The sequence below is a fragment of the Hermetia illucens genome, chromosome 3 (assembly GCF_905115235.1).
Source record: "Hermetia illucens chromosome 3, iHerIll2.2.curated.20191125, whole genome shotgun sequence".
Lineage (NCBI taxonomy): Eukaryota > Metazoa > Arthropoda > Insecta > Diptera > Stratiomyidae > Hermetia > Hermetia illucens.
This window is the reverse complement of record NC_051851.1, coordinates 35,352,479-35,377,516: the sequence shown is the minus strand read 5'-3', so window position 1 is coordinate 35,377,516 and position 25,038 is coordinate 35,352,479. Positions and strand designations below refer to the sequence as shown.

The window sequence follows — 25,038 nt, the reverse complement described above, 5'->3', positions numbered from 1 at the left end:
ACTTTGCATACTACCCATCCGATTTTGATTCCTGCTGGTAAGGAGTTTCCTCGCATATTGCTCGGGGACTTCCACTACGGCGAGCTTTTGACCTCGAGCGTTTACAGAGGCTTCACCACTACTGCGCATTTCCTGATGAGCCTTTCCTCTTCGGTTGTAGCTAGGACGGTCGTCTGCACTTCCACTCGGTTTGTTTCCGATTTCATCTGCTCAGGACTAGCGATTTTGACTGAGCTTTCTTCCGGAACAGAGGCGCTACAAGGTATTGGAGTTGCCATCTCCGCACAGACAGTCGCGCCACTTGATAAGGCTTTCATCTTTATTTGGGAGCTCGCCTTCTTTCGTTGTGTTGTTTCGTCGATTTTTTTTATTAATTTATGTTTATTCTCCATGAAAAACTAACTATTTAGGATAATAAGTTTTGTCCTGGTGGCCATCTCCACAATTTCTTGACGTTGAACGCTAAAAAAAGTCACTTTCGCACAACGAATCCAAACGAAGCCATCTGCGGACCATAGGCTCGTATTCTCAAGTTAGCAATATCACTCATCCAGCAGCAGCAGTTTTAGATATATTGGCATTTCGCGATAGTGACCTCCTTCTCCAAGTCAGTTTTCCCTTCTCAAAACGGCGGGTTAGAACTGCCCTCCGCCTTATCGCGCCGATGATCCAACTGATCTTTATTTTCACGCAATGAAGAAGTTGGGTCGCTGTTTCTTCAGGGACAATGACTGTGGCCAATTTTAGTCCCCTGAACTTGGCAGATATAATTCCCACCTTGAGTTTGCTCAGACTTTTTATTGCTTCCACCATCTCTTCCGTCTTTGTAAGACAATCCAGATTCCTTATTTCAAGGGTGCACATGGATTCTAGGCTGGATACCATTGCTTTCGGGCATTAGGTGTCATTAGGTTCAAGAGTTCCTCCGTCTCCATTAGGTTTTTTTTTACATTCATGCGGTTCGAACAAAAGAGGATCACGCAGTTCACCATTGTTCATTTGCGGCTTTATGACATCATATGTTTCTGTAAAATATAATAATGCGTGCATATATAATGAACTGCACCGTGGAATTGCCATTGGGAAATAATATTCATGCTCCATATTGTTCTTTTTTATAAGATTCAGTTTTGTCGCTCATAATTCACAGGTAGCCATATAATAAATGTAAATTTTTCAATCCAAAAACGATTTCACGGCATTGTTTGTTTTCAAAATACCATAACAAAACAGCGGGTTAACAACTTTCGAACAGCAATTCGAAAACTGTTGAATGCGCAGTTTAACATTATCGACATCTGGCAGCCCGAATGCCGACCATAATCGAAAACAACTCTCAGTAAGAAGAAGAAAAAGTCAGATTAAGACGTCGAAATTGGGGGCCTGCTTTCTAAACGATTTGCAAAACTTTCTGTATAACAACAAATCCAAATTCTTATTTGAGTGTTACGAGTTCTCTCTTAAGAAGCTCCTCGAAGCTGCGCTGACTTTTCGACCGTCATTTGTGATCAAATGAACGTTTGATACGCTGCCTGCGGTAGAATGTAAACTGATGTTGATTCTTGACTCGCGAACGGAAGGAAAATTTGTGCGCGTTTTATGATGATCTGAAAAGCAAAAGTCAGTCAAATACACAGCGACGTAAAGTGCACAGAGCGAGAGGCGAAAACACGGTAAAAATTTAATTGATGCAAAAAATAATGAGCATAATTCCGCAAAAGTGGCGTTTGTAAGTGATAATCAGAGTTTTGAGCGTTATTTCCTCCAGAAAATGCAGGTAAGACACAATCGCGAAAATTGTCAGGAGACTGCCACGGTTGTTGACAAATATCCCTCGGGGATTGCGATGTGTTTCTAAATTTTGTCTGTTTTCCCTCCAGCAAGTGGATGATCCGCCATTTCTACCAGTCGGAACGGAGGTAAGCGCGAAATATAAAGGAGCATTCTGTGAGGCGAAGGTTCGCAAGGTGGTGCGGAACATCAAGTGTAAGGTCGCCTACAAGCAGGGACTCGGGTCGGGCACGGTGTCGGATGAGCTGATCAAGGGGGTCCTGCGAGTAGGCGCCACGGTTGAAGTGAAACATCCGGACAAACGCGAGTATGTGGAGGCGACCATCACCAAGATCCAGGACTGCAGCCAGTATACGGTCGTGTTCGACGACGGGGACATTACGACGCTGAGGCGGACGGCGCTGTGTCTAAAAAGCGGGCGACACTTCAACGAGAGCGAGACGTTGGACCAGCTACCGCTCACACATCCCGAGCACTTCGGGAATCCAGTGATTGGCGGTAGGCGGGGAAGGCGGTGAGTGTTCATGTCAATTCCTTTCTATGATCAACGTAACAATCTAGTGTCCAACTTTTCGGATCATTCCCAACGATTTTGGTACCTCAGGGGATGAATTTTAAACTCATTTTCGCTTCGTGTTACCAGCCATCTGCTAAACTGCGTTCCAATTCCATTGAATTCAAGAATTTTACTTGCCCCTGGTGTTGTGGTGTTTTAATATCCGAAGAATTGTTGAAGTCTAGCATAAATCGCGGGTAATTTCTGAAAACAGTGTCGGTGCAAGATGCTTCCCAGTGATAAAGTGCAATTACCTTTGTTACGTTTGCTCCTTTGGTGCAACCACTTTTATAAACAGAAGTGTGCATATCGTTACATGATGTTGGTTTGCTGGGGTGAGTTTAAGTTTCCTAATATCAGTGCTTGAATATCAAACAGTTTTTGCTACCCCATTCCATATTAGTCATACAACCATGGCAATATGTGAGTCATAGAACGAATGTCTTGGGTATCCACCGGGACAACAAAACGATCCGCCACTGTTATCTTCAGGCGTTATTCACTATCATTTTTTCCCTTCTCATCAAAACATCCGCAAGGAGCAATAGTGTCGGTAATAAACCTTCCGGAGTCTGCTCCTAACTCCTTAAATCCTTTTGGATACTCTTTGCGACATCGTATGTGGCTCCCATGATAGCTATTCGTTTCTCTTAGAAGTCCTTCCTGCGGTATTTCAAATGCAATCCTTGATAGTGTTGTCGAAGCCCTTTTCGAAATTAAGGAGCCGGAACGTGGATTTAACCCTGCGCTCTGCTCCAAAATGAATGTAATCAGGATATTCAAATTTAGAGCGGAAACCACTCTGCTCTTTATTGATCAAACTTTCGAGTTTTTATTTCACATTTTCCAACATTATTTTAACTTTTACCTTTGCGAGGGCAAGCAAACATACCTCGGACTAAGTTTGCTCTTTTTCTCTAATAATCATCCCCTTCTTCCGTTTCCTGGAAAATATCTCAGCTTTCGAATAAGCGGAAGCCACCGTTCTGCAGAAATGGTAAGGACTGCAAGGACTATAACATATACTCAAACATGGGTATATTGATGACAGTGATGATTTCGTAACTCGTATCTGCTCACTACGATGGTTTACCGTATCAGGGAGGTGGAACTTTACTGAGTGGTATACGATACAAAATTCTGATAAAGTGTTCCTTTCGCCATTGGCGAAGCATTTTGGTACTTGTGTTTTTGCTTTCATAGTCCATCACAATGGTGAAATTTCTTTGCCGTGGTCCAAGCTACTTCTCGCATTTTGTGATCTTATCGCAGCTTCTTTACTCCCACCAATTCATCTCAGCGATCCCGTATTCAGCCAGGTCCTGTGACATCTTTTTGGGATGTGAGCGACAGCTGGATGGCGGGAATCGTTCGCTTTATATTTGGAGAGCCGACATTCTTCACTTCAACAAGGGAACGCAATGGCGATACGCAAACGAAGGTGAACGACCATGAGATGATGGTTTCTTTCAAGGCCAATTACACTGGCCTTTCCTTAACGCACACTCAGAAAGTAACATATGGTTCTTTGTGCAGGGTTTATTTACGTTGGATAATTTAAAAAGAAGTGGACGGTTATGTGGTCCATATTATGCATATTTTTCATTATAGATCCCTATCCATCTTGTAGTATTATTTTCCTATGTCTATAGCTTATCGATGCATCTCTACTAGTGTAAACCGTTTGGCCCTTTGTGCAGAGAAAATGGTTCGCCTGCTTCTGACACTAATTTCTAATTTCGATTCGTATCCAAGACTACTCCCCAATATATTTCCCCAATTGATAGCTGAAGCCGTAACTGAAAAAGATGGGTTCTTTGAGTATTTTCCAGTTTTTTCTTTTTTGAACTTCGGGAGCCTCCTTTTGTTAGGATTTATCGCGTGATTCTTTCGTTCACACTACCTCATCAGTACACGTTTGACCGGGCTACTTCGCTCGTCTATGATAAGGTTCCACGATATATATGATTAGAATTCTCCATGTGGACATCCCTCGCATATGGGGACACAAATACATAGTCTCATCATACAAATGTACCAAAGTCAGCGTGTCGCTCAGAAAGATTGCAGAAGTGTATTCAGATTCAAAAAAATTACTGGCGGCGCTTTATCCATTAGGACAATGATAGCCGTTTCTTCATTGTTTGTTGTGGTTTCAATCTTCGATGCTAATTAATGGAATAAAGCATCACAAGATTTTTTTAATTGCTGCTGCACGCTAGTAGGGGAGGAATTTAGCTTCTGCCTCTTGAAAAAGAAGGTGAGATCAAAGTCCAGTGCAACATGGGCTCTATAAATGTTAATTAAAAACTGCGCTATAAATTGTTTTTGTAGATTCCGTCTACATCAGGCAATTTGTTCAAAAGGCATCTGTTAAATTTACTACTGATCGCGATATGGTCGATCTAATTGGATTTTCCTAGTCTGAACAATGTGTCACCAAAGACGCAGAGATGTAAGTTGCAAAAATCTATAAACCTTTCATCGTTATTTTCGCGGTCATAAAGATCCGTCCTTTGGCAAGTTAGAGCCGGCATAATGCATTCTTTATGATATGAATTTTCGACGCGACCTGGCCCATTTTGACGTTTCAGTTGCAAGATAGCTTGGAAACCTGCAGGTTCATTATCATCATCGTCAACGGCGCAACAACCGGTATCCGGTCTAGGCCTGCCTTAATAAGGAACTTCAGACATCTCGGTTTTGCGCCGAGATCCACCAATTCGATATCCCTAAAAGCTGTCTGGCGTCCTGACCTACGTCATCGCTCCATCTCAGGCAGGGTCTGCCTCGTCTTCTTTTTCTACCATAGATATTGCCCTTATAGACTTTCCGGGCTGGATCATCCTCATCCATACTGATTAGGTGACCCGCCCACCGTAACCTATTGAGCCGGATTTTATCCACAACCGGACGGTCATGGTATCGCTCATAGATTTCGTCGTTATGTAAGCTACGGAATGGTCCATCCTCATGTAGGGGGCCAAAAAAAGACTTTTCGAGCGGAACAGTTTTTGTAAGCTGAAATAGGCTCTGTTGGCTGCCAACAACCGTGCGCGGATTTCATCGTGGTAGCTTTTATCGGTTGTGATTTTCGACCCTAGATAGGAGAAATTATCAACGGTGTCAAAGTAGATTCTCCTATCTTTATTCTTCCCGTTTGGCCAGTGCCGTTTGATGTTGTTTGGTTGGGTTTCGGTGTTGACGTTGCCACCATATACTTTGTCTTACCTTCATTGATGTGCAGCCCAAGATCTCGCGCCGCCTGCACAATTTGGATGAAGGCAGTTGTACGTTTCGGGTCGTTCTTCCCATGATGTCGATATCGTCAGCATAGACCAGTAGTTGGGTGGACTTAAAGAGGATCGTACTTCTTGCATTTACCTCAGCATCACGGATCACTTTCTCGAGGGCCAGGTTAAAGAGGACGCATGATAGGGCATCCCCTTGTAGACCGTTGTTGATGTCGAATGGTCTTGAGAGTGAGCGTCAGCTTAGTCAGTCTTATTAGTTTCGTCGGGATACCGAATTCTCTCATGGTCGTGTATAGTTTTACCCTGGCTATGCTATCATAGGCGTCTTTAAAGTCGATGAATAGATGGTGCAACTGATGTCCATATTCCAACAGTTTCCATCGCTTGCCGCAGAGAGAAAATCTGATCTGTTGCTGATTTGCTTGGAGTGAAGCCTCTTTGGTATGTGCCAATGATGTTCTGGGCATATGGGGCTATCTGGTCTAGAAAAATAGCGGAGAATATCTTATAGATGGTATTCAGCAACGTGATACCTCTATAATTGGGACACTGTGTGATATCTCCCTTTTTATGTATGAAACAGATAATGCCTCTTTGCCAGTCGTCAGGCATTGATTCGCTGTCCCACATCTTGAGCACAAGTTGATGAACTACTTGGTGAAATTGGTCGCCTCCATATTTAACCAATTCGGCTGTAATTTCATCGGCTCCTGCCGACTTATGATTTTTAAGCCGATGAATTGCAGGGACTGTTTCTCCTATACTTGGTGGTGAGAGTATTTGTCCGTGATTTCCAGTTGGCGGGACCTCCACCTAGCCGATATTCTGGTTGTTCGATAGTTCATCAAAGTACTCAGCCCATCGCTCTAATATGCCCATTCTGTCGGAAATCAGATCTCCTTCATTGTCTCGGCAGGATAATCATCGAGGTATGTAAGGTTTCATCCTGCTGACTTGTTGGTAAAACTTGCGCGCCTGGTGCGGTTGCTCCCTGTACTTTTCTAGTTCACAGACTTGTTGATTTTCCCAGGCTTCCTTTTTCCGTCTGTGAAGTCGCTTCTCGGCTCGACGGAGTTCGTGATAAGTCAATGCGCGTGCCTGCGTTATTTGAGAATGCAGCATTTTTCCGTTCCGTAGCTAGGTTACATTCATCGTCAAACCAGCCGTTCCCACTTTTTTGCGGCCGTATAAATGATAACGTTCTTCAGGTGGTTGTGAAGATCATTTGTTGATGCTTCAGCTCCAGGACATCTGTTACCTGCGGTTATTACGGCATCCATTTCGCCCTTATAGGTGTTGCGGAGGGCTGTGTTGTGAATGGCTTCATTATTCATTCTCACCTTATTGTCAGAGGGGATTGTAGGTGGTGTCGTAATTCGAGCTTGGAGCACCATGCCAACGAGATAGTGGTTCGAGTCTATATTCTCGCCTTCATCCTTCTCCGTCTGCAGTTTTTTAAAAAGAAAGAACTCCCAGCGATCACCACGTGGAAATAGGGTTTGGTAGTAGAGCTGTTGATGTTGGTTGAGCAGGCGTTTCCCAGGTTTTATGCTCCATCGTGGGTACCAATCCACGTTTCGCCCTAGGACCTATACTACTCTTCGACCGCCAATGCTTTATAACGTAATATCAAACAGCAAAGCAGTTGTCGAGCACCGAGCCGATGCCGATTCCGACCGGATGCTGAGGTCGAGCATCGCTTGTTAGGGTTGTTTGTTCTCTTGGCTATTTTGGGCTGCCTTTGGGTTGACTTTGCGCTAGCTTTGGGCTGGCTCTCAGCTAGAAAAAATATTTCGGGAGCTGGTGAATATGTGGATGCAGATTCTTTGCTTTATTAAAGTAAGATCGATCGGTAATATTATTGTTCGGCTGGTGATTGGTGTGTTGCTGTTGCTAGACCAAATGTAAGGTTAAGCAAGGCAGCCGAGATCTATACAGTGTTTGTCTTTTATGATATGCATTAGTCAAGAGTTGTGAGGGTGTTATCTATTGCAATTCACGTTTCTGACCTAAGGTTTAATCCTTGCTTATCGTGCTTATATTCTATCCGTGATTTGTATTAGTTTTATCCATTTCTATTGGTATGTGCGTAATGCGAGCATGTAGTGGTAGATATGATAAGAAAACGGGTTTTATTGCATCCCGAAAATTCTTCCTTTAAATTCAAGCAAAGAATGAATACTTTGTTGACTATAGTGCGAGTATCTTTTTACTCCTGGTCTTAGAAATTGTTCAATGGTAAAATTGGTAAAATCTTGATTTCGTGGGTGATTTCAACCCATTTTTTTGCAAAGATCATTTTTGATAGCTTATTGATATTCTTCGATCCGATCAGCAGCACAGCCATTTCACTGTCGAGCGCCAGCTAGATTATACAAGCGGTCAATGTGGAACTTGATAACCGGCAAAAAGTGGCGGAGGCAGCACGCAAGTGAACGTAAGCGATCATCAGATTGTGATCCCTTTCGAGTTCGATGTCAGCGCCTCTCTTGTTGCCCCAAGTCTGCTATTATCGCAAGGTGGTCAATTTAATTGCTCGTACGGTGTTGGTTAATTGAAACCCAATGGACCTTATGGCAGACGGTGCAAGCTCCAGAAATCCACAAACCTCCCACAATTATTTTTACGGTCGCCAAGATCGTATTTCCCCATCACATATCCGAGCAAGGTGTTGGTCAAAGTCCACCTTGGCATTCGGATCACTTGAAAATTGTGTGTAATTGCCCGTAGAAAGCATCTATTTCCACTATATCGGAAATCTCCGTTGTGCATAGCGCTGTACAATTGTGATGCTTATTAAATTGGACAGGAATCTTGCAGTCAGGCTCCTGTCAAATACCGACTTCCTTAAACCGTTTTTGAGGAGCGCGAATACATTTAGAAAAAAACCAATCAATATCCGTTTTCGATAGACAAAGGTCTTCGGCGTGAGGTCAGTTCATATCCAAAGCGTAGTTGACATTTTGAAATGTGTAGGTTGCGGGTCCATAAATTATCTATAACGGTTATTTCCGGTGAAAACTTCGTGCTGGCTATAGTTAGTTCTTGGAACTCAGGATGAAAATATGTTTTCTTTTCAAGCAGGTATCGTCCTTCCGTTTATTGAAATTATTTTTTAGGCAACCTGACTTTGTACAAAGTAACTTTAAACATTCTGTTATTTTTTTTCTCGGAATCTCGATTTGCAACTTATGTACAAAGTATTCTATGATCAGAAAGAACGATGGGGCAATTCCAATTGGGCAAAGATTAGATCAAATAGTGCCTAAATGATGCCTTTGAAATGACAAAATAAAAGTACTCAGGACTAAATCGTATTCTTTAGTGAATATATTTCGTTTTAAGGCTTCATTTTCCCTACTTTACAGTTCCAGACACCTACAAGACGATAGTTCGGATGATGAAGACGATAATGATTCGAAGGAAGTAATCAACGAAAAGGAAGAACATATCGGCAAAGTTGTATGTGTTGAATCGACTGAAACGAAGAAAAAAGATAAGGAAAAGTGGTTTCCCGCTCTCGTTGTTTCTCCAACTGCTCAAGTTACTGCACGGATTCGTGTCAAAGACGAATACTTGGTGCGTTCCTTCAAGGATGGCCGCTACTACACTGTTCCGAAAAAAGAAGCGACCGAATTCACACGCGACATGGCAGCTAAACAAGATGGAGCGGCTGTTCAAGCTGCTTTACAATACTTGGACAACAATACTCTTCCGCCACACTGGGACAAAGACGCACTTTTTGGACTGGCGAACAGTTCAAGTGAATACGAGGGCGAATTTGATTCCGATAGTTCGGATGATGAGCCTCGTGAAGAGAAAGATCATTTCGTGGCGCAGCTATACAAATACATGGATGACCGCGGCACCCCTTTGAATAAGGTTCCTTCGATAACCAACCGCGATGTTGACTTGTATCGACTGTTCCGAGCTGTGCAAAAACTAGGTGGATACAATCGAGTGACAAGTCAGAACCAATGGAAAGCTATTACCACGCGATTGGGCTTTATACCGGTGACGGTCAGTGTCACGAACCTTGTGAAGCAGGCTTACAAAAAGTTTCTCCAACCATTTGAAGAGTTCAATAGGAAATTGGGTTGTTCCATGTCAATGACGCCACGAAATGCGAACCGAAGTAAGGGGCGAAGCTTGGTCCGTGCAAATTCAGTTGCTTCCCCCAAACCGGAGCCTAAAGAACAGAAAATAGTTCCACCGGTGACCCCATCAATTCCAGATGAGTTGGAAAATACAAGTGAATCGAGCAACGATGTTGTGAAATCAAAACGAAAGCTTTCGACAGGGAGTGGAAAAGTGAAAGCTATAGTTGATAAGTTTGAAGAAAAAATTAAGGATGAACCGGTTGAAGCAACGAGCAGCAAACCGGTGAAGACAATTGTAAAGGAAGAGCAACCTTCGGTTTCAACTCCATTGGCTTCCAACGTTGGCAGTGCCAAAAAGGAAAAGAATACTAAAAAAGCGCCAGCCACACCACAGGAGGAAAAGAAAATTAACAGGAAACGCAAGGACGGTGATTCAGAGAAGCCACCTGTTAGCACAGAAATATCTTCGGAAAAGGACAAAGATAAAGAATTTACGATAGATGTAGGAGATAAGTTGAGTGTTTATTATCATGAGAAGAAAGTGACGTATGAGGCGAAAGTTTTAGAAACATCTCTGCAGCAGGGCGTTCCATTCTACCTAGTCCATTATACTGGGTGGAATACACGTTATGACGAGTGGGTCCCGCGTGAGCGTATCGCTGAGAACTTGACGGCCAATAAGGCGAAACGAGGGAAAAGTGCGAACTCTGCAAATCAGAAGGCGGCATCAAATGTTCCACCAAACGACGGAACAAAGGGTACTTCAAGCAATGCCGACAAGGCTAGTGCGTTAGCAGTCACTACGCTAACAACAAACTTGCCACCCAGCAAGACTGTGACTGCTTCAAAACGGGGCAGGGGAAGAAGTGATTCTGGTCCACCACGGTCAGTAACGCCGTCTTCAATGGCGTCGAACTCGAGCCGAACCAAGTCCCCAGCAGCTACGGCTAATAGAAGGACTACTCGCGGCCAACCCAGCACATCCAGGCGCGCATCAAATAATGTTTCAGATATATCGCTGCAGACAGATTCTGATAGCGACTCTGACACGCCCGTGAAAAAGCCAATAAAATCTCCAGCCGCCCAAACTTCCACCGCGGCTTCATCTCCCAGTACTTCAATAATAAGTAAAGTTCCACTGGTGAAATCGGCTGCGACAAATAGTCAAAGCGAAACTGAAGAAGAGGAAATGGCGCCAAGTTCAAGCAAAGGTCGCGATTATGACCTCAACCAGATCCGATCGGAGCTGAAGGGTTTCAAGGAACTAAAATCCCCATCTCCCGAGTCCGAAAGCAATGCACAAAACGACGGTGAAAAGAAGGCAAACGTTTTTGATTTCGATATTTCGGATGATTTGGGGAAAAAAACGATTCTGTCTTCGATCATCCCCAAGTCTTCCACCGATTCCAAATCTTCCTCCACTGAATTATCTTCTGAGACCGATTCATTCGGTGATGACGATTCACAATCGTCAGATAAGACGACTATGCTTGAAAACATGACAGAGAAGTTTCAACAGAAGATCGCGCACGACAAAAGGCTAGAAAGAATGAATTCCGGCGGTTCAGATAAAATTTCCTCCAAGACATCGAGTATTGAGAAAATCATTGAAGACACGCTTGCGGAGAAAAAGCAGGAATCGCTGAAATCTAAGCCTTTCTCTATAGAGAAGAATCTCTTCAAACCCGTGGAGTGTGAGATCAAGCAGGAGCCAAATGTTGTGGAAATGAAGCCACCAACGGTTGAGAAAAAGCCTTTGAAGGTTGCAATACCCGCTGAGAAAAAAGTCACCGAACTGGTAGAAAGCAAACCTACCACGAGTAAATTTGAAAAGAAAACGACGCCGTTGGCAGACAGTATTATTTCGCCAGTTAAAAAAGAACAACCGATGGTGAAGAAGGAGTTGCCTATTGTGAAGAAGGAAGTATCTGTTGTTGAGAGTATCTCCCCTGAAAAAACTGCGAAGGAAACTTCACTCTTGAGTACTTCCGCGGATATTTATGAGTTCAAGGAACCAGAACCATTTGAGTTCGAAACGCGCAAATCTTTGGCGAGCACTTTAAGTTCTCCTGATATTGAAAAGAAGCAGAAGAAACCAATTGCTAAATCCGTAACAGAACCGCCGGCAGATAACAAGGCGGTTGCTACGGCACCACCAATGGCGAAGAAAAATAAAAAATCTCCTGTGAAGGATCCTGATAAAGCCAAACTTCCAAAACTGGAGGAGAAAACTATTATTCCTATAACAGAACCTCCATTACTCCTGACTCCAACGAAAGTGGAAAATACATTTGACGCTTTACGAAAATCACCCAGTTTTAATCTTAATTTAAACTCTGTGGGCGAAGACACTCTCCAACCACCTCAGGATCCGCCTGCGATGTTCGCAGAGCCAGATAAGTCGCCGCCTGCTTCTTCATCAACTGCAGATACACAGAAAAAGATACCGTTTATCAGTCCCTTCGTAGAAACTTTAAAGGACTCGCCAAAAGCATTTGATTTGAAAGCGGATGTGTCAGCAATAGAAAGTCCCGACAAATTGGCTAAATCAACGGAACTAGTACAAGTGAAACGAATTCTAGCTCTGGATCCGGCACTCAATTTCGAGCCTCCGAAAACCGACAAATGGAAAATCTCAATAGCTGACAAAGTTCTCAAAGTGCTAAATCAACAGAAACAAGAGGAACAAAAACCCAAGGAAGAGCAACCCCAACAGCCTCTCTGTCCGCCAGTAATCGAAGCGCCTCAAATTAGCCCATTTGCTTTGACCGAAGCTCCAAAAATCGAATTACCAGCAATAATCAAAAAGGAAATTGATATACCTTTAAAAAAGCCAATACTTAGCAGTCCCGAGCAAAAGCTGGATATCCTGGAATCGATTGCTCCGAAAAACAACGATTTGAGCGAAACCATTCTGAAGCTAGAGACCGCAATCAGGAACCGCACAGAAGTGGACCATTTCGACGAAGATTCGTCCGACAGCACAGACTCAGAAAGGCGCCTGGTGATTGAAGACGACTCTCAGAGTTCGGAAACAAACCAGACCGACCTTGGATATGACGCAGATGTCGCAAAGAAACCCACACCGTTTGGAGAAGAAAGTCTCTTCTTGAGCTCGCGAGAAAGTGCATTTAAAGTTTGCTCCCCAGGAATGCAGCAGAGTGCATTTAGTTTGCAAACGTCCTTAGTGTCCAGTTCAACCCATCCAATAGATTTGGATGTGCCCCGTCCCGAAGTAGATGCCCCCGTATTCAAAGCAACTGAGGAGCCATCAGGCGCACAGCTAGAGAAGCCATTGCCAGATTTACATATACAAACAAGCAGTTTCGCTATCAAAAAGGAAGAATTATCACCGAATCAGGACACAAACTCGATAACTCACAATGAAGCCATTAATCTTCTTCTTTGTGAAGAAACGATTCCCGGGAGTCCAGCGCCGTCGAAAGAATCGTCGGATATCAAACCAAATGTGCACCCGACCGATTCAGACATAAAACACATTCCTATGGATATAGAATGTTCTACTCAGCCACCGCATGAGGATCTTGCATCCGGAGACAAGGTAAAAATCGAGGCCAACACACCAACGAGTTCGCCCCGTGACTCAATGAGCCAGGATGAAAGCAGCGAGGAGCTTAGGAAGACGCAGGATTTGTTGACTTCGCCAAAGAAACGACGGCACACCCGGAAGCATTCCGAATGCGGTGAACCAATGAGTAAGCGACGGCGACACAACATCTCAAAAAGGAATAATGGTTAGTGCTTATATCCAGACTCACTGCGCGTCCGAATTATTTCACGAACAGTAAGCCATAATAATCTGATACATTTCAGGCTCAGATAGCGATGATAATTCAGATGCCAATATCTCACAGCGCTCAAATCGGTCAAGCCGACCATGCCAATACAACTTCACAGTGGAATTAGGTAAGAGATCTGAAGATTTCCAACCCTCTCGGATTATTTATTCATTCATTTTTCTGCATTAGATCCAAACATGAATCCTAATCAACGAATAGCAATTCTGAATAAGACAATCGCGGAATTGCGGCAAACGTACAATATGATTAAGAATGAGTTGCTGAGCATAGACCGAAGGCGGAAGAAACTTCGGAGACGCGAGCGTGAGAAGAAAATGCAGCAGAAAATTAACAGTTAGTGTTGACCTTCAAATCTTGTGTACGTAATTGAGATTACAAGAAAAGTTATAAACGAAACGTGGATGTTTATTGATGATTTCTTTTTTAATATACAAGTTTTAAGAAAAAACTCTAATTAAGTGCAAGTAAACTAATCACGGAATGTGGTTTATTTTTTCCGAATTTTACAATGTTTTTATCAGATCCTAGATTAAAAGTTTATCATAAATTAAAGATGTATGTACGCAAATGAATATGATATGGTGTGATGTGTCTCTCTTGCGTATCTCTTTCGTGGTCCCAAATGCAAGTTGGGTTCACGCTCAACGATGGTCTCGTCCTATTGGAATTTCGAAAAATGGATTAGCTCGCTCATTGGGTAAGTGTCGATTGCAGCCTCTGCAGGATTTTAAGAAAATGTTACTCTTGCGTCGCTTTCATTGTTTTTCATTGGTTACATTCCGGCTTCAGAGGATATACTTCCTTTTAAATTAAGTCTGAATGCTTTCTATTCTTTTCCAGCACTTGATTGATTCCCAAGTGGATAAATCGCTTTTCATTGTTGTATGATGGTCTCATTAGTCTTATCTATGAACATTAGGTCGCGCAAATTGGTGCATTCAGGACGATTGGGAATCCCATCCAATCTGAATTTCGTCTTACTGATGGCCTGGGTACTACCGCGAGTCGCTGTAACCACACCGACTTCAGAAGCTCAACACCGACCTTACCCCCGCTCAACTGCTTCAACTCACGCAGCTGTTGACTCGAAGAGCGGTCGCCTAAGGTGAGCTCTGTCAGCAAGTGATTCAGCTTTGCTAACTCACTGATTGGCGAGGGTGCCCTTTAATTTCGAGTAGGAACACTGCTCTAGAACGTCGAGTCCAATCGACTTCCCAGCAGGCCGACGAGCGCGTGATTAAACCACGTAGTATCAGCAGTGATGCTCGCGAGCGCGAACTGCACCTCCGGTTGTCGGAACCAGGCCGCTGGGTTACGTCGCCAAAACAGTGGTACTGGTACCGCCACGGCGGGTGCGGAGGCGTTTGCCGCGCTGTTATTAAACGACATCTGCGAAACTATACGGAATACTTGGAAAAAAACGAACAGTCGGCTAAGCAAAAAACGCAAAACTTAATCTCGACTGAAGCGGAACTCACCCCCGGAGCGGAAGCACCAACCCCGATGCTAACGACGGACGAAACCACAAGCACCAGCAAAGCGGTAGAAGCGACAGCCCGTCCAACTTTGTCTCTCATTTAAAAAAAAAAAAACGGGCCGTCTCTATGCAGCTTAACGCTTTTTACTTTTACAAAAAAGAATAATAAGAATAAAAGCAAATATAAACTCTGCTACTTGACTGCAGGCTTCGACGAAATGGGCGCAATCTGATGCTTTGATTTTGAATCGTTTAATATTCTCCCGAATTCCAGGATCAGCCGATTTTCCCCGGGGAATGCTCGATGTTGTTGATGGTTGATGGCTCACAGGCTGAAAAGCTTTTGTTTTCTAAGGTTGATAGAAATTTTCACTAGGCTCGTACGTTGGTGGGGATCGTTTCCGAGCTTGCATTGACTGGGGTTTGGTCAACATGCGGTCGAGCAAAAAGAGGCAGTAAGTTGCTCCCCATTTGGTCCGGTCCGGCATCAAGTTGATGCGGACTTAGGACCCCACAATTCTCAAAAAAAATATTTTCTGCTCTTTCATAGTTCAGGGCATTGACCAATATTTTCATTTGGACAGGGACTACATATAATAGAATAAGTCCACTCTACGATTATATTTGTGTATTAGACATAATATTTGCGAGAGACCTGCTAGCTTTTGCTGGCTTCTCCCATGTAGAATACCTCTGCCTGTTGAAATTTGGTTTGGTATCGATTATCATCCGTCAGATAAAAAGCTGTAGAAAAGGCCCAACGGAAAAAAATATGTGAAAAACGGAGGGTAGTGAAAATTATCCGAGTCGACGGTAAGAATTATGCTAGACCAACACCCCATCCCTCCCTCTCCCCCTTAATCCCGTTTTCATTGAAATTTGTGTTCCGGTCCTCTGAGAAAATTTCGAGCCCGAGGGAACCACTTCCTTTCCACTCACTCTCGTCAGGTGTGGCCAAGTATTTAATGATTGATGTTGAATGTTGTTGACACCTTTACATCGAGTGACTTGACCCGCCTGTACTTCGTCCACATGGGTGCGTGTCCATGTTTTCTATTTCAGTCAGGATGCAAAAAGGGGTTATAATGCTACAGCAACATTGAAGCTTAGACAAGGGTATCGAATACTCAATGGTCTAGGTCGCATCATATTCCACGATGAGAAATTCTGGGAGGGATAACGTACACTCGCATTCAAAAAAGCCGGAAGCAATTTCCCTCACGTATCGTTGCTTCTGAGGTGTTCATCGATAGGAAGCGTTATTTAACAAGTGTTTTTCAATTTGTTTTGTCTTGGCAAATCAACATTGTGCATTGGACTTCACTGGAGAAATTCGTGGTTTGCGGTGTCCCTGTGGCAAGGTGAAATTACCATGATCGCCCCCGCAACCTGAGCCATTCCTCGGTGGCGAAACAGAACCACGACATTTTGCGCAAAGATACAGCGGATGTTTCCAAATGATTTCATTTGGAGCAGACATCGAAGAACGTGGATTCGATCCGATCTCCAGGGTAATTTCTGTTCGAGAGAGTACAGTGCAGTTGCATCGAATCATGAACATTAAGAAAATTTTGATATATTGCCTTTGTGTGATTTTTTCTCATGAAAGTTACATCATTCGAAGTACCTCTCATAGTCTCCGCTCGGACAGCACCTTTTCGTGGTAGCCTGTGGTAGTATATTACTACACTAAGGGTGTCCAAAAACACATGAAGGTGGAAGCAATCGATTGTAACTCTCCAAGTGGTAAGAAGTCACAGACTTCAAATCCACCCGTGGCGTAACCGAGGCACGGATTATGGAGGCCTCATTAGATTCCTATTCCCCCTCGGAGAAATCTGTGGAAGACAGGCTCTCCACATCAGTGGAAAACCTGCTTCTGGTGTCTACGACGCAGTCAGCCGGACAAGGTAGTATAGCAGCTCCCTTAATGAGAGAAATTGGAAACCTAACTACGGCCGGCCTGTCGATGAAACCATTGTTGCCTAACTCTTCCAGAAAACATGAGGAGAAGGTTCAGCAGAAGCAAACTTTAGCCGCAAAGGAGAAGGGGCTACAGACTTGCTTGTCACCAGGAAAAACGGAAGAAAGGGTAGGGTAATGTGAATACAACTGGTCTAATTTCGGTATATGGAAATAGGTTCTGGACACCGTGAACCTAGCTCCCAGCCAACGACAACGGAATGCACTGCGAAAGAAGGCGAAGTTTCTTCAGATAGATGACACGGGTGTTGCTACACCACCAAATTTAGCGATATCCAGAGAAATCGGACGCAAGAAAGGAGAACTTTTGGCGGTAGGCGAGGACAAACTGGTAACTCCGATGAGATCCACACTGGACGCAGCCAACTTTCCAATTAGTGCCAGTTTTCATATTAGATTCCACTTATGTCTACAGATATAAAGGTTAGTCAAATTAACATGCACCAAAGTCTTTTCCCATCTACCGACAGCAAAGCTGGCAAAATTGCAAGACAGTCCTTATATATTTCTAGCCCAAGAGCCATGGATCCATTTTAGCAGGATCTTTTTCAATGAGAGATCCTTGAGACCGAGGAGTTGCGTCCTGATGTCAAAATAATTATTATTTCGTGGAGCCAGGAAGAAGAGAAGTAGTTGACCTGACACTCTGCATTTCGAAGTTGTTAGAGTTGATTAGAAACTGGCGAGTGCTAGATGAAGTCTAACACTCAGATCACCGGTACTTAGAATTTAGTGTGACTGAAAAGACGGAATCCTAGGGAAACGGATTGAAAAAAGTTCAATGAACTTCTTGGCGACAAAGTTGAGCTACCTAGGCGACTAAGGACTGCTTTGGCGATAGAAGATCAATTGAAAATCATGGTGGAATCGAGAATTGCGAGGACTCAGAAAATCAACCACACGATTACGAAATCGTGCTTGTAGAAGCAAGAGGATTGAAGATTGGTTAAATTTTCGGAACTCACAGGGACGCTGGTAAAAAGTTCAAAACGAGACTCCTTTAGAGCATACTGTGAGAAACTGGAAGGTGAAAGAGAGATTCCCAGGTTGTGCAGAGTCCTTAATAAGAATGAGTCTGCAAATTGAACTGTCTTGGAAAACCGGATGGAACTTTCACGAATTCCAGAGCTGAATCTATACAGACTCTCTTGGAAGTACATCAACCGGGAGAACAGGTCTCAGAAGTGGGAAGGAGAGAATTGGCGATTTCTGCAAACCTTTCAAAACGAAGGTGTTGCAAGAGGAATTTGGACACTAAGGGAGTGGTTGTTACTAATGAAAAAGCGAGAGCTGCTATACTATCATTTGAAGACTTCAACGCACCTGGCATGGATGGCATCTGTCCAGCGATGCTAAAGCAGGGGATAGAGCACTTGGAGCAACTTCTAAAAAAGATTTTTTGAGGATGTTTTGCTCTGGGCTACGTCTCTTCCTCTTGGCAGAAGGTGGAGCTAGTCTACATACCTAAGCCTGGGAAAGACGACTATTCAAATCCAAAAAACTTCAGACAAATCAGTTTAACATCATTTTCGCTTATATGTCTGGAGAGACTGGTTGAACGTTACTTCCGTGAGAAGGCGCTAAGGTCCCACCCACTAAATGAAAGCCAACATGCTTATTAATATGGAGAGTCCTGTGAGTTTGCTCGTCACCCTTCTATAGCGATAGTCAACCCGCATTGAGAGCATTAAGCAGTCCTTCCATCACTTCAAAAATCGTTTAGGAACTACTCTAGGTACCCGGCCATTGTAGTGTAGAGGGAAATGAAATCTCTGATGCTTTAGCCAAAAGGGTTCAATTTTCCCCATACCCGGACCGGAACCAGAAACTGGGATATCAGTGGTATTGGCTAATGCTGCTATCCAAAAATGGGAATAAGCTTCCCATAATGACAGGTGACACCAAACTTTTCCTATCAGAACCAAACAAATATACTGCGAAGTTTATCCTGTAGAGAAGCAGGAAAACTTGCAGAAGTATTGTGGGCATTCTGATTGGATATATTTCACTAGCTGGGCATATGTTTAGAGTAAGCATTCTCCAAGATGATACGTGTCCATCCTGTAATGAGGAAGCGGGATCCACGGAACATTCTGCATGTCAGTGCCCTCATATGGACGCATCAGAGTTTTGGTGCTGATGGGCTCCAACTACAGCGGGAAGGATCACATCCACTAACGGAAATCCTACGATACATAAACGAATCCGCGATATTCCGGTAGGTGGAGGAATAAAGCATAGGAGGAGGATTTGGGACTCAACGTTAATAAACAACTACATACATATGTTAATATTGAAGTTTCATTAAAATAAAGAAAATAAAAAAAAACGCATTGGAGTCAGAATTACATTGTTAAACTTTAAAATCGGAGCTAGTGGAAAGCCGGATGGACACCCAACGTCTCATTCCGTCAGTGCAAGAACTAATAGAATGAATTTCTCCTGAAGCTTAACCTGGTGAATGCTAAAATATGAACAATGAAATGAACTTAATACAAGGTACAGTCATAAAAATTGAACGTTAAAGAAATGATGTTGAGACAGTCTTCTTCAAAATAGAATTTCAATAAGAATGATATAAAATATTTCGACGCTGAACTGTGTTGCGCCTTCGGAGCCCATTTAGAATGCATAGGTCCTGTGTTGGATCACAATTGAACCCTATTCATGAATACTCCGCCTTTACGCATACACGTTTCTCGACTTCTCCGGACTTTGTGTATCCAGATCAGGATCCTGTGGATCAGCAGACGACAATTTCGTTACGACTACTTCATTATCAGAATGAGCACTGTGGAATTCATCTGGATCCTCTCGCGAAGAAACACTTCGCTCGGTATGGGCAACGTCCATTATCTTTACGCTCTTATCCAGCTGTTCGGCTTTCTGTTCCAATTCAATTGACTCTGATGAGCTTGACCCCACTTCCGGTTGCTTTCGTTTTTGCGAAAATGTAGAAATCGTAACTCGAACCAACCGGAAGTCAATAGCGAACATCATGCGAGCCAGCATTATTAAAAATGCTGTGACCCAACCCAACATTGTGAATCGTATAGTAGCTGTGTGTGTTAAGTAGTTCACCCCAGGTGTAATCCATGAGTCCTCAATTACTAGGGGATTCAATGCATTTATTAGTTTGTTACACCTGGAAATATTATTTTATTAATAGAAATTAATATCGTAGTTTCAGCGGTACCTACCCCAATGTCTTTGTTTGAATTTCACGAGCTAATCCAGAGCAGAAGCTGTGATAAGATTTGTCCATAATAACTACGTGGACAATTGATACAATGGACCATATTCCAAAAGCTATCACTGAAGGAAAGACTATCCTCCAAGGCTTTGGTAGTCCCCTAAAAGGTAGAACAAATATCGATTATTGTACTTTTCCTTCCTTAACTATATATTTCTAAATTTATATGATATTTGTAAATCAGAGTACACAATTTGTACTCACTCGATATCTACAAAACAGCCACGTTCTCCTTTCATCCTGGTTCGTTATTTCCTAGGAAGTGTAACACCTCTTTTCCTATAGCATAGCACTCTGTCAATTCCCTATACACTATCATAGTTCCACTACTCGACTGTTTTGTGTAGAACAAAACCCTATTCAGATCAATTTACTGCCTGTAAGGCCCAGGAACAGATACCTATTGATAATTCTCAAAATTGATTATGCAGCATGCCTCGGAATCGTACTGATTTTTCAGCTATGACCTTTTGAATTTGTTAACGGTTTATGATTGGATTTTGGAATGTCGGAACGATTCTCGACGTCGGTATGCAGGCTCCCCAGAATGCTCGCTTGGAGTAAGCGATGCAGACTGCACAATCTGAAGTTAAGTGAGATAAGAAGTCGGGACTCTAAGGAGCACATTCTTTGCTGTTGTACTCTGACAAGTTTGCCGGAGGTAAGCGTGAATAAAGTATCAGCATCCACCAGGCGAATCCTATTGCTCCGGGAACCGGTACCAGACAGAATACTAACTGCGAGATTCCGGTCCAAGAGGAGGTATATCTCAATAGTGCAGGGTTAAGCACCAATGGAGACTTCCAATGCACTAGAGAATGATGTTTTCGATGAGCAACTCAACGCAGTCCTGGAGAGGTTTCCTAAAGGTGACATTGTGATCGTGATGGATGATCTGAATGGCAAGGTGGCTTCTGATAACACCTTGCTCGAACTTGTAATGGGAAAATCTGGTCTTGGGGCTGTAACGGCTTTCTGCAATTTCCACCGCCTCATCATTGGTTGTATATTGTCTGCCATAAGGACAATTTGTTATAGTGCTAGTCGGGGAAGCAGAAGTTACCGCAAACAATTATGACTTCGCTTTCGTTTACCGCATCACAAAAGAACTTTCTGGTGCTCGCAAGTCTTTCGGTGGCCCTATGAGGCATGTTAACGATAGACTCCTCATCGACGACGACAGGTCTTAAAAGGTGGAAGGAAGATTTCACCATCTCATCAGGTGAAGTTTCACCTTTTGTGGATCAAAGTGCTATTCACCGTAACATGCGGATACGGGCTACTTCTCTAGCTAGAAGGGAAATTATATTGGCCATACGCTTAAGGAAGGCAATGCTGCCGGTGCCGGTGGTCTCCCTGCGGAACTGTTCATCGCAGCTTCTGCTGTCTCTGCAGAACTACTTTTTTCCCTCATCCGCAAGTATTGAGAATCTGAAGTCTTTCTCAGTGAATGGAAAAAGGGGATGATCGTTAAGATTTTAGGAAGCCCGGCTTGATCGCGACAATAGTTTTTAGGTTAATCCTATTCTAAATTTTAACCAAATTTAAACGTATTGCAAACTCCGAGCCACTTTGTGTGACGTCACAGGTCAAGTCACGAAACTTCAGTAGATCGGCATTTGAAAGATTAATATTATTGGGTCTTGCTGGAAAAATAACTTTAATGTGAGTTAACATTTTATAAACTTATACTGCAATTTTAATAGAGGTATCACGTTGCTGTGTACCATCTATAAGATATTCTCCGTTATCTTGCTAGGTCGGATAGCCCTATACACCCAGAATGTCATTGGCCCATACCAAAGTGGCTTCACTCCAGACAAATCAGCAAAAGATCAGATTTTCTCTGTGCGACAAGCGATGGAAAAACTGTTGGAATATGGACATCAGTTGCACCATCTATTCATCGACTTTAAAGCCGCCTATGATAGCATAGCCAGGGTAAAATTGTACACGACCATGAGAGAATTCGGTATCCCGACGAAATTGATAAGACTGACTAGGCTGACCCTGACCAATATGCAAGGCCAGGTAAAAGCAGCAGGATCACTGTCAAGACCATTCGACATCAACAACGGTCTACGAGAAGGGGATGCCCTATCATGCGTCCTCTTTAACCTGGCCCTCGAGAAAGTGATCCGTGATGCTGAGGTAAATGCAAGAGGTACGATCCTCTTCAAGTCGTCGTCGTTTCGTCTTGTCTTCATTAACAGGCAGTCCAAGATCCCGCCCGTTTTTCCATCGCTTGCCGCATAGAGAAAATCTGATATGCTGCTGATTTGCCACTGGAGAGCCCTCTATTATCCTTTTTTTGCACAAAATTTTCTATTGTGGGCCCCAAGAAAACTCCGGGCTCGGGGGAATCCCCTTTCCACTTGTCTCTTATCAGGCCTGAACGACAAAATCTATGAGTGATACCATCACCGGTTGTGGACAAAATCCGGCCCAAAAGGTTGCAGTGGGCGGGCCACTTAATCAGTATGGTAGAAAAAGGAAACGTGACACGTCCAGATGTCGTAGGCCAGGAGGCTTGACCACTTTGAGGAATATCAAATTGGTGGACTTCGGTGTAAGACTGGGATATCTGGAGTTCCTTATTAAGGCAGGCCTAGACCGGATCCCGGTTGTTGCGCCGTTGATGATGATGATGAATACTACAACGGCTAAAACTCCGAAAAGGAGCGATAATGAAGTTAATGGAAAACTTTAAATTCTCGTCACCCTGGAAAAGCGGTCAAGGGAAATGAAATGTGAAAACAATGCAGCCACAACATGTACCTTGAATCATGTACTCGCCTTCCCTCCAGCACACAAAGTGGAAGTCAACGAATAATTTTACCACTTAAGGATATTTTCCTGCAGGTGAGGTATTAATATGAAACTTACCAATCAAGTTGAGCTTTGCCCGCTGTGTGGTAAAGAATGAGCATGGTGACACAAATCATCCCCGAAATTGATGCCAGGACTTGGTTATATAGTACGTAGTCGCAGAAGTTCACGGATGCCCAGACTGTTTTCACAATATCAACTCGCACTGCAAAAAAATGAAGGAATAAAGGAACTATTGGCACGAACGCACTGAGTAAGCTGTACTTGTGGTTAAAAAATTATAGTCGGCTTCACTTTTCACGTTTTCTCTGGAAATTTCTAAGTTTCGTGATTTCTCCGGGTCCTCATCCACGTCGACGTTGTCTCCAGAATCATAATCTGTTTCAAATTGCTTGAAAATATGATTGAGTTTCTTGGAAGATTTTCTATTATCTACAAATTTGAAAAAGATTTCAACGGTTTTTTTTATTAACAAAATAAATGGTAGGTTATTTACCCTCGATATATGATCCATTATCAAATGACGTCGGAATTGCATTTACTGGAGTTGGGTTGGTTGAGCTTTCAACACGGGATTCAAAGGTGATGTTCCATGTGTAGATGCAATTCCCATCGAAAGTCTCGAATAATCTTTGAGCAGCAATAAAGGATAGGATAGCTGTGAGGATGATTGCAGCCATGCAGATGAGGACACTACCTGCAAAACATAATTACTTGTTCTCCACATTAAATACTTAAGAACAAAAGAGAGTAACATACAACCCCAGCAATAATGCACATATTTCGGATCGCGGTCGACCAGAGTGTGGTAGGTCATAAGCACTACAATATGTCTTTCTTTATCTGTAGAAACCGACGTCATGGTTTTTTTTTAATTGATTAAAGTTTTTTTGGACGATTTCGATATTTTTTAATGTCATGAACAGTTTATAAAACGTTACTGTGATTTTTCTGAAAGTTTTCACGATATCGGCGTGTCATTGCGGAAAGTCACGGTTCAAACCTCGTTGGTGTCAGGGGGATTAACATCATGTCTAGATGTCGGATGCTAGTGCACTCAGCTGTAATTGAGTACCTCAGTCCAATCAGGGTAACAATCATGGGCGACCGCAATGATGACCACAGCGTGCCGTAGTACTGTACCGTTACCATCTTGAATGAAGTGCTCTAACACACTTCAAGGCCACAATCCAATTGAATTGTCGCGCCAGCGATTATTATTATGTCATGATACATAAAGTAAAATTACATGAGAGAATGGTCATTAGAAAAAGTAGAAGAGGACCAATCATGTTGCTGATTGATATTTTCAGAATATTATGACACCACCACGATCATTAAATAGTTTTAAATTTCATTAATATGATGAGGGGAATTTCAATTATTCTCTTCTTCTTCTTTTGTCTCTGTCCCATTTGGAAGGGAAACCGAGCCTTCCATATTAGTATCATTATTGTATATCTTGCTTATGGGCTTGGTCCAGCCTAAGTTGGCAACTTTTCAATCAACACCTACAAACTGGCCCATCAGGTGAAGACATACCTCCGCAACTCCTGCGACCTTCTCTGCACCTACTTCTCTTCAGTGTTTTCTCCCTCGGCCCCTTCACCCTCTACACCTCTCATAACTGCAGACTGCTCCGAATCTCTGACATTTCTCTCCTTACGATTTCCTTGGTTGAGTTCCTCATTGGTAATTTTGACTTCAATGTCGGCCTTGCCCCGATGCGCTTCCTAACCTCTTCCTCCTTAACTGTAGAAAACACACTTCCCTCGCCCTGAGTATAATCTACAACAAAAGTCTAGATGAATGCTACTTTCCTCGTCTCTAGAAAGAGGCCCTTATCAGTCCTATCCTCAAGAGCCGAGACCCTTCTCTTGGTGTGAACTACCGCCCTATTTCTCTTCTCTCCAATTGCTCCAAAATCCTCGAAAGATACGTCAACGACTAGTTGACTGCGCACTTCGTTCACCT

At 43.1% G+C, this 25,038-nt stretch overlaps 2 protein-coding genes across 2 annotated transcripts; one reads left to right on the top strand and one right to left on the bottom strand.

Annotated features, from left to right (window-relative positions):
* The first annotated feature begins 1,188 nt into the window (after nucleotides 1-1,188).
* On the top strand, nucleotides 1,189-14,115 carry LOC119651097 (AT-rich interactive domain-containing protein 4B). Its single transcript, XM_038054454.1, has 5 exons — nucleotides 1,189-1,777; nucleotides 1,881-2,305; nucleotides 8,970-13,456; nucleotides 13,536-13,628; nucleotides 13,691-14,115. Exons 1-5 carry the CDS (start codon nucleotides 1,772-1,774, stop codon nucleotides 13,858-13,860), a joined length of 5,181 nt encoding a protein of 1,726 aa, XP_037910382.1. The 5' UTR covers nucleotides 1,189-1,771; the 3' UTR covers nucleotides 13,861-14,115.
* A 5,188-nt stretch (nucleotides 14,116-19,303) lies between these two features.
* On the bottom strand, nucleotides 19,304-24,130 carry LOC119651973. Its single transcript, XM_038055877.1, has 6 exons — nucleotides 23,824-24,130; nucleotides 23,561-23,761; nucleotides 23,329-23,496; nucleotides 23,122-23,269; nucleotides 20,183-20,335; nucleotides 19,304-20,127 (listed from the first exon to the last, which is right to left on the bottom strand). Exons 1-6 carry the CDS (start codon nucleotides 23,924-23,926, stop codon nucleotides 19,665-19,667), a joined length of 1,236 nt encoding a protein of 411 aa, XP_037911805.1. The 5' UTR covers nucleotides 23,927-24,130; the 3' UTR covers nucleotides 19,304-19,664.
* Nucleotides 24,131-25,038: the final 908 nt, after the last annotated feature.

Bases quoted from the DNA above. Each gene is read 5' to 3' on its own strand.
- LOC119651097 (XM_038054454.1), top strand. The intron at 2,306-8,969 runs GTGAGTGTTCAT...CCTACTTTACAG, and splicing joins GGCGGTAGGCGGGGAAGGCG to TTCCAGACACCTACAAGACG. The intron at 13,457-13,535 runs GTTAGTGCTTAT...GATACATTTCAG, and splicing joins CATCTCAAAAAGGAATAATG to GCTCAGATAGCGATGATAAT.
- LOC119651973 (XM_038055877.1), bottom strand. From the start codon at position 23,926: ATGACGTCGGTTTCTACAGATAAAGAAAGACATATTGTAGTGCTTATG. The intron at 20,336-23,121 runs GTAAGTTTCATA...TCTACCTTTTAG, and splicing joins GGCAAAGCTCAACTTGATTG to GGGACTACCAAAGCCTTGGA. The intron at 20,128-20,182 runs GTAGGTACCGCT...TAATATTTCCAG, and splicing joins ATTCAAACAAAGACATTGGG to GTGTAACAAACTAATAAATG.